Genomic DNA, 13,059 nt, shown 5'->3' with positions numbered 1-13,059 from the left:
ATGAGGAACACGGTTAGACCTCAATAGCTTTGGGGAAAGTGGGGTGAGGCAGGGTACTTTTGAGGCTTTAAAGTGAAATAGACTTACCAAATGTGCTGGGGATGGGGATCTCGTGTCCTTGACTGTGGTGCTGGAGGGGACATCAAGAAGGGGCCATTTCATCTGCAGGTACTATACAGGGGACAGAAAACACAAAACAGCTGGTGAGATGAAGCCTCACAAGTGCCCAAAATGAACAGAGAAGTTCTGCATTTGGCTGATGGGTGGTTCAGGAAGGCCCACTGTTTTAACTGCACAAATCCTATACTAGGTCAATTTCCGAACAATTTTAAGAAGGTAGAACATACATTTATAATCATGATTACCACCACCATTCACCTCCATCATTTTTGGGGGAAACAAATGACAGCCAAGCTGAACTTTAAATGGGAAAGAGAACTGATAAATTCCAGCACACCAACCAAAATAGTCAAAGAAGCCAGTCATGACTCTCAAGTCATCCCTGCTCAACTCATGGGGAAAAGTGGAGTTCATCGAGGGAACAAAGGTCTCTGGGTGATGATCTTGCCCAATTCATTTCCATCTCGTATAACGATCCCTAAGAAATAGCATCTCCAGAAGGATCTGGTGGATAAGTGAACAAAAACCATATGCCTGACCCTCTCTGGATTATAGGTAATAGCTATCCATTCACAAGGATGATGATCTTACTTATTTCATCATAGTGTTTCTCAAACTTGAAAAAATTACTCAGTACTCCACTCTATCTCATGTGTCATTACAAAAGAACCAAACCAAAGCCAGTCCCCAACCCAAACACATATACATACCTTTCATGGGTTCAGATTCTCATTCTGCCAATGTAGGCTCTGAGAGCCTAAGTTCCTTAACAATTCAGAGCCACATTCTCTTTATTTGCAAAGCAAGGCTAACTCTACAGGGATTGGGGACGATGGGCCATGCACATGGAAGACATTTGAGAAACGGCAGCTATGATTTTCATACGTGAATCATTAGTCTTTGTCAGGAGAAAATAACACACATGTTGCCTCAGTGCTAACACTAATAGGGTGCTTCCAGGCAGCAGACCAGCTATGCAATCTCATTTCAGAATTCTTGAGGTGACTTTGAGAATTAGAACTCTGGTAGGAAGTGATGGCTCCAGGAAGTTTCACGGAGAGAAAGAATGAAGTCTTGATCTGTTCTTTGCTCTGATCATTCAATTTCAGGCTGAGGAAAATCAAGGCTGGGCCTTGCTCTGGGTACCCTGGGCAGGGAAGTAGGCTAGGCAGTGGTCCTGAAGCCCTGTTTGCTCTCATCAACTACAGCCCCTGACTGACAGGGCGGGGATGGGGCTTTTGATAAGGTGTCCATGGGCATGAACAACTACCCAAAGACACATGTGCCAAGTGCCAGGCATGGCACAGACAACAGGTGGGATGGCCTGAGAAGAATGGACATGAGGGGCCTACTGGAGGCAGGAATGAAGTGGGCACTGAGGGCCTGTGAGCACAGACCCTCTTTTCATTCTAGGCCCTCAGGTTCTCTCCACCCCACCCTATGTTGAGTCTCACCTCTGCCCTGTCCTCTGCTGCCCCATATCATCTTCCTCTACTGAGAGCCTACACTTTCCAGATGAATTGACGGGATTTAAATGTGTTTGGCAAGTTAAAAGCACTGGACAAATATTGGTATTATTAGTTGAAACTAATTTTCTCAGTGAATAAGAGCATTTATCCTACAGTTGCTGTTTTTCAAAGTCTTTTCACACACAATTGGTGTAACTTTCACAACCACCCTGCTATTACAAGTAGAGGTTGTTGTTGTTGTTGTTGTTATTTGCCATAGAGTCGGCCCCGACTCCTAGCAACCCCTCCTTGGGTTTCTGAGGCAGGTATCACTATGGAAGTAGGATTGCCCAACCTCCCTTCCGAGGAGTGGCTGGTGGGTTTGAACCGCCAGCCTCCTGGTTAGCAGTCAAGTGCCTTAGGCACTATGCTACAAGTAGAGGTTACTATTCCACAATTTCAAATGAGCCAGTGGAGGTAAATGCAGGCTAAGTGACTTGGCCAACATCATGGATGAAAGGTGGACACTATGTCTCTTTATTTCAAATCCCACACTTTACACTACACCATGAGTCACAAGCTTTTCATGACACCATCACCTTCTAGAAAACCGCACCCTACTCCCCACCCCCCAACCATAAGTCCCCAGCTTTTCTTTGCTCTGATGGGTTGGTTGTCTCTCTCTCACACAGGGCTGGCCACCCAGAAGCTGTATGAATACCACATCAAAGCGTCAATCAATATAGATACACATCAGTATTTTCCTGCAGTCATACTTGGGGCAGCCAGAGCTTACACATGGGTGCTAAACATCACACTCACTTTTCTAGAAGAAACAACCTTCCCAACCCATCAACATTTCTCTTTGCCTTTTAAAGTTGAACTACAATTACAAAGATCAGATGCTAAAGAGAAGTGTCCTAAATCCACCCCCTCAACATTAAACATGATAGAAAACAAACAAAAATAACCCAAACTTACTGCCATAAAGTTGATTCCAACTCATAGTGACCCTTATTGGGTTTCTGAGGTGGTAAATCTTTACAGAAGTAGATTGCTCAGTCTTTCTTCTGTGGAGTGGCTGGAGGGTTTGAACTGCCAACCTTCTGGTTAGCAGTCAAATGCCTTAGGCATGACACCACCAGAGCTCCTTTGTTGCTGCTGTTGTTATGTGCCGTTGAGTCGGACCCAACTCATTGTGCCCTCTCCCCTTGGGTTTCCGAGGTGGTATCACTACGGATGTAGATTGCCCAACCTTCCTTCCAAGGAGTGGCTGGCGGATTTGAACTGCCAGCTTCTGGTTAGCAATCAAGTCCCTTAGGCACTATGCTACCAGAGCTCCTCCAGAGCTCCTTAGGGTTCCTCAAATCCATCCACTGCACCAGAATCTGGTTCACTACTCAGGGACATAAAGACACATGATGAACACTCTTCATTCTTGTCAGATTACCAGGGATGCTCTTAGATCAGATAAAGGGGCCTAAAGGATTCTGAATTCTAGTTGAGGACAATGCTAAAGTTTTGTGACATAAATAAAATAAAGCTTTGGTTATGGAGTAAAACTGACTCCTACGTCTTTTATATATGAGAGCTGGAGCCTGAACGGTTGAATGCAGACTATGAAGCAACAAAGGTACTCTGGGTGGGGATAGAGAGGTAGGGAATGGGGAAGTGAAAGGGACAGATACTGGCATTTAATACTATCAGCTGGGTTGTTAGGCATAGCTGGAATATTAGGGCTCTAGTGCAAGGTTTCTCCAATTCTGGTACTATTAACATTTTGGGTTGGACACGTCTTTGTTATGACAGGCTGCCTTGTGTACTGAAGGATGTTTAGCACCATCCCTGGCCTACAAACCAGTGCAGTTGCCTTCCCCCACAGTTGTGGCAATGAAAAATGCTTTGAGACTTTGCTAAGTAACTCCGGAGGGAGGAGGGAGATCCAAAACATCCCCCTGGTTAAATACCACTGCACTAGTGGGAGCTGGTACTCAGTACAGTGTGAGCTCCATGAAGGATTGTCTGCCTTGATACTGGCATATTAAGGTACCAAACCTAAAACCTATTGCTATAGAGTTCTAGTGACACATAGTGATCCCCATTGGGTTTCCAAGGCTGTAAATCTTTACACAAGTACATTGCCTCATCTTCCTCCTGAGGAGCAGCTGGTGGGTTTGAACCACTGACCTTCTGGTTAGCAGCCAAATATCTTACCCACAATTCTATCAGAGCTCCTTATTAAGGTACAAACATACATATAAACACATACAAATATTCAGAGCAAGGACTTTTAATATTAATAAAGCTACTATTTTTGGTAGTTTATCACGTGCTTGGTGTTTTACCTAAGCAGCGGGATGTCTCCAGCTTCTGTGAAAGAAGAACACTGTGGTCTCCTTTTCCCTTAGTGTTCAGGTTCACTCTCTTAATTTTAACCTGGGTGACCATCTTTAGTCCCATGTAGCACTGAAGTCTTCCCTCAATGTCAGATAGCATCAGGGAAGAGAACAAAGGGGAAAAGTGGTTCTGGAATTAGTATGTGTCCAACCTGGGACCCATCCTGCTCCAGCCACAGCTGGGGTGCATGTAGGCGTATATGTGGGCAGACAGGGACTCATTCTAGGAGGTAAGAATATGGGGGATTGTCTCCAACTTCTTTTTATTTTTCTGACCTTTTTTGATAATACAGAAGCACATTCAGCTTAGCCATGCAATGCCCTTAGATCACAATTCTGGGTATAGGTTTGTACATTCAAAAGGAACAGCTGATATCCCAGAACAATGAACCAGGACAGCAGGGACCAGCAATGCCCCTTATAATGCTTAGCCCTCTCAGCACCAGATGATTGGAGGTAAGCCACCCCAATGTTAAGGTAAAAAATCTCTTGTTGGCTGTAATTGTCACGTTGGGCCAGCCTGACAATCATCCGAGGGATAGTCACTCATTGGTGGGAATACACCCTGATGGATCAGGCTGAGTGAGATTCGCTGCACTAGTGGAGCCTATATTCTTTGTACAGTAATGATACTGTGGCAAATTGAAACTGCTGGTTTCCCCAAGCCCACTGTAGGCACCATTCAACTGGCCACACAAAACCACCATGGTTTCTGATGAGGTGCATCATGGATGGGATCAAGCACATAGTGAAGATGTGTACACAAGGGTCTAGATACCCTTCATCTTGGGGGAGGCCCATGGCAGTGTAAAGCATTGGATCATTGTGGTATCAGTGCACCTGGTGGGCCAGCAATAGCCATAGGTACCACTTATAGGATGCTATGCAGCCAATGCACCTGAAGCACAGCAACTACCTGTCTGTCAATGAAGGCTTGTGTGTTGCTATGATGAGGAACAGGTTTGATCATAGCTTCCAGACCAAGACAGATAGGAAGAAAGACCTGGTGATCTACTTCCAGAAATTAGCCAATGAAAAACCTCTGGTATGAAAAGTCTGATCTTTTTGTGCTTGGGATCACCATGAGGCAGGGACTGACTTACCAGCACCTATGTGATAAATAGGAGCTCTGGTAGCATAGTGCCAGAAGGCTGGCAGTTCAAACTCACTGGCCACTCCTCGGAAGGAAGATAGGGCAATCTACTTCCATAGTGATACTGCCTTGGCAACCCAAGGAGGGGTCGCTATGAGTCGGGGCTGACTCAATGGCACATAACAACAACTGGTAGTGTAATGTCTAAGGCACTTGACTGCTAACCAGAAGGCTAGGGGTTCAAACCCACAAGCCACTCCTCGGAAGGAAAGCTGGGCAATCTATTTCCATTGTAATATTGCGTCAGAAACCCAAGGAGGGGTTGCTATGAGTCGGGTCCAACTTGACGGCACATAGCAACAACAACATGGGATAAATACTCTCAGCTGATACTGAAGTAAAAAGAAAAAGGACAGAAGAAAAACCCAACCCAAATGGTAGGTGTTATCATCCTTGATTTATATCTGCTACTGGATATGCTAGGAGCTCTGGTAGCATAGTGCCTAAGGCACTTGACTGCTCACCAGAAGGCTGGCGGCTCAAACCCATCAGCCACTCCTCGGAAGGAAAGTTGCGTAATCTACTTCCATAGTGATACTGCCTCGGAAACCCAAGGAAGGGTTGCTATGAATAGGATCCGACATGACAGCACATAACAACAACAACAACTGGATATGCTACTGTGTGTTGTGACTCTGACACAGAAAAGATACAGTGTTGCCCAGTCTTATCATATCTGGGAAATACTTCATTTGGGGTTCCAAATAACACACTTGGGTAAATTCTGCCCTTGTGGCTCACAGTTAAGTAAAGCAAGGCCGTGGTTTAGAACTTGTCTTTAGCTTGTTAACGAAAGATGATTCTATTCCTATTTTTAAATTGTTTTCATTGGAACAGTTGTTGAATTCTTAGCATCTACCAGAATGGTCATGTGGTTTCTCGTATTTGACTTATTCATGAGATGCAAAAAATTTCCTTACACCCAAGCACCCTCGTCTTCCTCGAGTAAGGCCTATTTGGTCATGGTCAATGGTTTGTTCTTGTACTATTCCAGAGGAGGCCAATCATGAGTGCTTGAAGATTTTTGCTTCTACATTCTTAAGTAAGAGGGAACAAAAGTTTTCTTTTTGTAACATTTTTGCCAAGTATTATCAGCAGTATTTTCACTTCATTAAGTTTAATAAGGGTGCTGCTCTTCTTTTTCTCAAGTTCTGGGTCCCTTTCTGCTTCTTGGGCTCCTCTCCAGGGCCCTCCTTGAGCGAACACTTCGTCAGGTGGGCATAGGGAAGGGTCCTTTTGAAGGGTGTTCTCACCAGAGAGCCAGAGCCCTTCTGCTGTAGGGAGGTGGAGAATCCACCCTACACAATCCCTGTGTCGGGACTGTGCAGCAGATTAATTGCAGCTGTGCCCTGGAATTTCCCCAACATACAAATCTTCATGATGTAAAACAGCTGGGAGGAAATCCCAGCATGCCCTGTACAGAGGCAGAGCTGCCAATGAGCTATGGAGATTAACCCTCTGGCTCCCAGAAGGCAGGGAGACTCCCTCTCCCAGTCATACCAACCCTGATCCAAGCTTGCCTTGGTGTGGGTGGGACTCTACATACAGTCACTCACTTCCCTGGCTCAGTTCTTGGTAAGGCCAAAATTCTCCCCATGCACACATTCCCACACAAACCCTGGAAGCAAGGCCCAGGCAAGAGAGGAAACAAAGCTTCATGTTACAGAATCAATAGTAGTGCTCCCAAAACAGGCACACTAGTTGGAAACAAGGAAAACAAGTTATCTTCAACAATTTTCCAGGTGAGAGAACTCTACCTACAGTATCCCTGCAGCTCCTTCCATAGCACTTGGAAGCAGAGAAAAAGATCCGCTTCCCTAGCTTTCCAGTCTTGGCTTTTGTGCAGTAGCAGATGCCTTTGATAGAAAAGGACATCATGTTTGGTAAAGTACAGGGTCGGTGAAAACAAGGGAAACCCTTCATGAAATGAACTGACACAATAGCCAAAACAATGGACTCAAACACACTGATGATCCTGAAGGGGCACAAGACCAGGCTGTGTTATATAATATATATAACGTCACCATGAGCCAGAGCTGACTTGACAGCAACTAATAATAGTAAAAATACACATATGCGTTGCTTAAGGTTCATGATACATTCTGTCAAATAGGACATTTTGGGATATGGATATCATTCAAACACAATTATTATACATAGTATATATCTTTGTATAAACTGGATGAACATATACCAGACAAACATATACCCAGGCAAGCTGTTGTGTCTCCCCATTAGTGGTCAGAGCCTTGGGATTTGCAAACTTGCACCTGCAATTGGCTACCTCTGGGTGTATGTATGGAGGGAACTATGGTGGTGCAGTGGTTACAGCATGCAGTCGCTAACCAAAGCCTTGATGGTTTGAACCACCAAGTGCTCTGTGGGGGAAAAATGAGGTAGTCTCCTTTTGTAAAGATTACAAGGTTGGAAACACTTTGGGGGTAGTTCTCCTCTGTCTTATAAAGTCTCTATGAGTAGGAATGGACTGAACTACAGTAGGTTTCGTTGTCTGGGTTTGGGAAGCCTGGTCAGAATCCACAGTCACAAGGGACAGAGCAGGGTGGCCATGGTCCAGCAAGCACCATGGGAAGTTGGAAGGTGAGCTGCAGCCAACCCACATCTACAGGACCACAAAATCAACACTGGCCCCACCTCTTGATTGCCTTCCAAGGAAGGCCCTCCCCTGGGACATACATGTAGTGAGACTTGGCCAAAAGGACTTTATGTGATACATACCTGTAATAAAAGCTTACCAATTTAGCTGACCAAGTCTTCTAACTTCTCTGGTCCCTAAAGGCAAGAAGACTCCAGGGACCCAGAGATATTATTGTTATTGTTAGATACCATAGAGTCAGCTTCGACTCATAGCGACCCTATGTAAAACAGAACAAAACACTGCCCAGTCCTGTGCCAGCCTCATAATCCTTGCTATACCCGGGCCCATTGTTGCTTAACCACTCTGTCAATCCCTCTCTTTGAGGGCCTTCTCCTTTTTCACTGACCCTCCACTTTACCCTGCATGATATCCTTCTCCAGGGATTGGTCCTTTCTGACAACATGACCAAAGTAGGTAAGATGAGGATGGCCATTCTCACTTCAAAGGAGTATTCTGGCTGTACTTCTTCCAGGACAGATTTGTTAGTTGTTCTGGCAGTCCATGGGACTTTCAGTATTATTTGCCAATGCCACAACTCAAAAATTCTTCACTCTTTTATCCATTTATCATGATGCTGCTTATTGACCCTGTTGTAAGGATTTTCATCTTCTATATGTTGAGGTGCAATCCATACTGCAGACCATATGTAGTCTTTAATCTTCATTAGTAGTTGTGCACAAACCATTGGAGGCACCCAAATACTTCTGGGCTTCCCCTTAGGAAGGTCTCCAAATACACCAGCAATCCAGCACCAACCTGTCTTTCTGGCATCAACCCTCACCACTCCCCCTAGCACAAGCTGCATTAAAGTTCTTGCTCTTACTATACTCTCAGTATGTGCTGGTCCGCCTTTAAACCTGGAGAACCCTATTGTTGTTATTGTTAGGTGCCATCAAGTCTTCTCTGACTCACAGTAGAACACAACACTGCCCAGAACTGAGCCAGCTCCATGATTCTTGCTATACTTGAGCCCATTGCTGCTGCTACCGTGTCAATCCATCTCGTTGAGGGCCCTCTTTCGTGGGCCCTCCATCTTACCAAGCATGACATCCCTCTCCACCGAATGGTCCCTTCTGACAACATGACCAAAGTATGTGAGACAATATCTGGCCATTCTCGCCTCCAAGGAGCATTCTGGCTGCACTTCCTCCAGGACAGACCTGTTAGTTCTTTTAGCACTCCACAGTACTTTCAGCATTCTTCGCCAACACCACAGGTCAAAAGCATAAAATCTTCTTTGGTCCTCCTTATTAACTGTCCAGCTCTCACATGCATATGTTGTTGTGGTGGTTGTTATGTGCCATTGAGTCAGACCTGACTCATAGCGACCCCTCCTTGGGTTTCTGAGGCAGTATCGATATGGAAGTAGATTGCCTCATCTTCCTTCCGAGGAGTGGCTGGTGGGTTTGAACCACCAGCCTTCTGGTTAGCAGTCAAGTGCCTTAGGCACTACACTACCAGAGCTCCTCATGCATATGAGGCGACTGAAAATACCATGGCTTGTGTCAGGCACACCTTAGTCCACAAGGGACATCTATGCTCTTCAGCACTTGAAAGAGGTCCTTTGCAGCCAATTTGCCCAGTGCTATACGTTATCTGATATCCTGACTGCTGCTTCCATTGGCATCAATTGTAGAACCAAACAATGTGAGGTCTTTGACAATTTCAATCTTTTTTCCATTTATCATTATGCCACTTATAGGTCTAGTTGTAAGGATTTTTGTTTTCTTTATATTGAGATGTAATCCATACTGCAGACTGTAGTCATTAATCTTCATCAGTAAGTACTTCAAGTCATCCTCACTTTCAGCAAGCAAAGTTATGCCATCAGCATACTGCAGGTTGTTAATTATTCTTCATCCAAACCTGATGCCAAGTTTTTCATATAGCCCAGCATCTTGGATTATTTGCTCACCATACAGATTGAAAATAAGTATGGTGAAAAGATATATCCCTGACGCACTCCCTTCTTGATTTTAAACCATGTAGTGTTCCCTTTTTCTGTTCAAATGACAGCCTACTGATCTATGTACAGGTTCCTCATGAGTACAATTAAGTGTTCTGGAATTCCCGTTCCTCTCAATGTTATCCACAATTTGTTATGATCTACACAATCAAATGCTTTTGCATAGTCAATATAACACAAGTAAATATCTTCCTGGTATTCTTTGCTTTGAGCCAAGATCCATCTGACAACAGCCTTACAGAAAGATGGAGGAACAGGCAGACAAGTGACACAGACCCTCTTCAACAAAGAAAAGAAAAAGCAATCGACAGAGACACAGAAGATAATCCTGGAGCCTTAAGCTTTGAAAGGAACTATGCAGAAGTGGATTAGGCACCAACTAAAGGAAAAACCTGAACAAAAACAGTGAGTACAGAGACAGCTGGAGCTGTGGACTGTCCCCTAATCTGACGGGACCAACACTCTGAATATTTCTAAGTGGTGTTGGGACCTGAGAATTGACCTAAAGATCAGCCCTGGTCACCAAGGGCTACAGGGATGACTGCGCTGGTGGCCTATGAGTAGGAAGGGAAACAGCAAGGAGGGAGACAACCTGAGCTGTTGACTTTCTGCTGTCAAGAGGGTGCAGCAATTTTGATTGTTTATAGCGGCAGCCATTCTGGATGTTTGTAAGTGGCAGCCATTTTGGATATTTAAAGTGAGTGAGGGTGCAACCATTTTGAATCTTTCCAAGTGGCAACCATTTTGGATTTTAAAGCGATAGCATTTTCATTCGGATTCTAGGGACTCCTGGGAAGGAAGATGGGGCAATCTACTTCCGTAATGATACTGCCTTGGAAACCCAAGGAGGGGTCGCTATGAGTCAGGTCTAACTCGAGGGCACATAACAACAACAACAACAAGAATAGGCTCAGTTTGCCAAGGTCGGCAGGGACATATGAGAGGCTGACAACAGGAAAGGAGACAGGTGGTGAGTGTGTAAGTGCTGTAAACTAGAACCCTGCTTGCATAGATAATATAAAAAGAAATTGAAAATCGTGGACAAGGCACTCCAACATATGATCACCAATTAAATATAAACATAAAAAATTCACAATGCCTCAGAGACAACAGAGCATCACAGTCACAAAGAAGCAAAATAAAGCAGGAGAAACAAGGGACCAGGATATAGACCCAAAACACATCCCTGAGGAAGACACAGCATTGGAACTCCCTGGTAAGGAATTCAAAAGAATTATATTTAGGTATCATCAACGAATTGAGAGACAGATCAAGAAAAACACAGAGAAAACCCTAGAACAATTTTGAAAGACAATACAAGAACAAAATGACAAAATAAATGAAAAATTAGAACTGATACAAAATCTACACACAGAAATCCAGAAGATTAACACTAAAATTTCAGAAATAGATAAGACATTAAATGGGCAAAGGAGCAAAATTGAATCAATGGAAGGCAGAATTAGGGAGATTGAAGACAAATACCTGAACGTTTCTTTAGAAAGGGATCAATCAGAAAAAAGATCAAAACAAAATGAAGAAAGCCTAAGGTTCATGTGGGATACCATCAAAAGGAATAACCTACGTGTAATCAGAATTGAAGAACAGGAAGAGACAAATAAAACCACAGAGAAAATTGTAGAAGATTTATTGGCAGAGAATTCCTGGTATGAGGAAAGATGATTTTCATTCAAGAAGTCCAACGAACCCCAAAGAGGATAGACTCCAAAAGAAAATCACCAAGAAATATCATCATCAAACTTAACAAAACCAAGGACAAAGAAAGAATCATGAGAGCAGCACAGGAAAAATGAAAAGTTACCTACAAGGGGCAACCAGTAAGACTAAGGTCAGATTTCTTGACAGAAACCATGCAGGCGAGAAGACAATGGGATGGTATATATAAAATCCTGAAAGAGAAAAATTTCCAACCAAGCAATATGTACCCAGCAATGAATAAAGAAGACTGAAGAAGAGTTGATGTTTTTGAGTTGTGGTACTGGTGAAGAATGCTGAGAGTACCATGGACTGCTAAAAGAACTAACAGATCTGTCCTGGAGGAAGTGCAGCTGAAATTCTCCTTAGAAGTGACAATGGCCAGACTTCGGCTCACCTACTGTGGTCATGTTGTCAGAAGGGATGATTTCCTGGAGAAGGATGTCATGATTGGTGAGGTGGAGGATCGACAAAAGAGGGGAATGCCTTCAACGAGATGGACTGACACGGTGGCTCAAGTATGATGGGCTCAAGTATAGCAGGGATCATGGAGCTGGCACAGGATCAGCTGGTATTTCGTTCTGCTGTGCATGGGGTCACTATGAGTCAGAAATGACTTGACGGCACCTAACAAAAACAACAGCAGCAGCAAAATTGTCCCTCAAATATGATGGTGAAATTAGGACATTTCCACATATGCAGAAATTAAGGGAATTTGTTAAAACCAGACCAAACTTACAGGAGATGCTACACTAAAGGGTGCCCATTGGACAGAGAAGTAACAATAGCCAACAACAACTGACCATTAACACACATGGTGATATAACCCAGAAACCAACCCACCTATGGATGTATCCAAAGTAAAGAAGCCCACAAGATTGTAAACAGGGAACCAAAGACAACAAATTGACAAATGAGGACAACTACAAACCAAAAAGAGGGAAAAAAAACTGTGACATCACAGAACTTCTACATGGTAGGGAAGTCAAGACAACTACAAGATAGAACAGACTGTTCTAAACTTGGGAAGAAAACTATAAATCACAGGATAACCTCAAAGAAAAATATAAACCTTCACATCAAAAAAGAGGACCAGCATAAATATCCAGCAAATACTGAAACAATAGCAATGAAGCAAGTGATAATACGATTCATAAACAAAAGAAGTCAGCATAGAGAATTATATGGAACAAAGAAATCAACACCACGATAAAGCACATAACAAAAATGACAGCAACAAATTCATATTTGCCAATAATTACATATCTAGCAAGGGACTTATCTCTGAGATTTATAGCGGAAGAGTGGATGACCAAACTATGGTACATACACATAATGGAATGCTATACAGCACTAAAGGAGCTCTGGTAGCATAGTGCCTAATGCACTTGACTGCTAACCAGAAGGCTGGTGGTTCAAACCCACCAGCCATTCCTTGGAAGGAAGGTCGGGCAATCTACTTCCGTAGTGATACCGCCTCAGAGACTCAAGGAGGGGTCGCTATGAGTCGAATCTGACTCGGTGGCACATAACAACAACACCAACATACAGCACTAAAGCATAATGTAGAGTCTACAAAACACTGCATAATATGGGCAAACGTG

General features: G+C 43.7%; 1 protein-coding gene across 1 annotated transcript in view; it reads right to left on the bottom strand.

Moving 5' to 3' along the window:
• Positions 1 to 13,059, bottom strand: part of TCF7L1 (transcription factor 7 like 1) — a 266,734-nt gene that overhangs the window by 38,599 nt on the left and 215,076 nt on the right. The window contains exon 4 of the mRNA XM_007948884.1: positions 88 to 171. Within this exon, the coding sequence (XP_007947075.1) occupies positions 88 to 171 (84 nt within the window). The remainder of the gene's footprint in view (positions 1 to 87; positions 172 to 13,059) is intronic.

The sequence above is a fragment of the Orycteropus afer genome, unplaced genomic scaffold, assembly GCF_000298275.1.
Source record: "Orycteropus afer afer isolate SDZICR_OR568_19922 unplaced genomic scaffold, OryAfe1.0 scaffold00231, whole genome shotgun sequence".
NCBI classification, from domain to species: domain Eukaryota; kingdom Metazoa; phylum Chordata; class Mammalia; order Tubulidentata; family Orycteropodidae; genus Orycteropus; species Orycteropus afer.
Note: the sequence above shows the minus strand (reverse complement) of the source record. Positions and strands in the feature narration are given on the sequence as shown.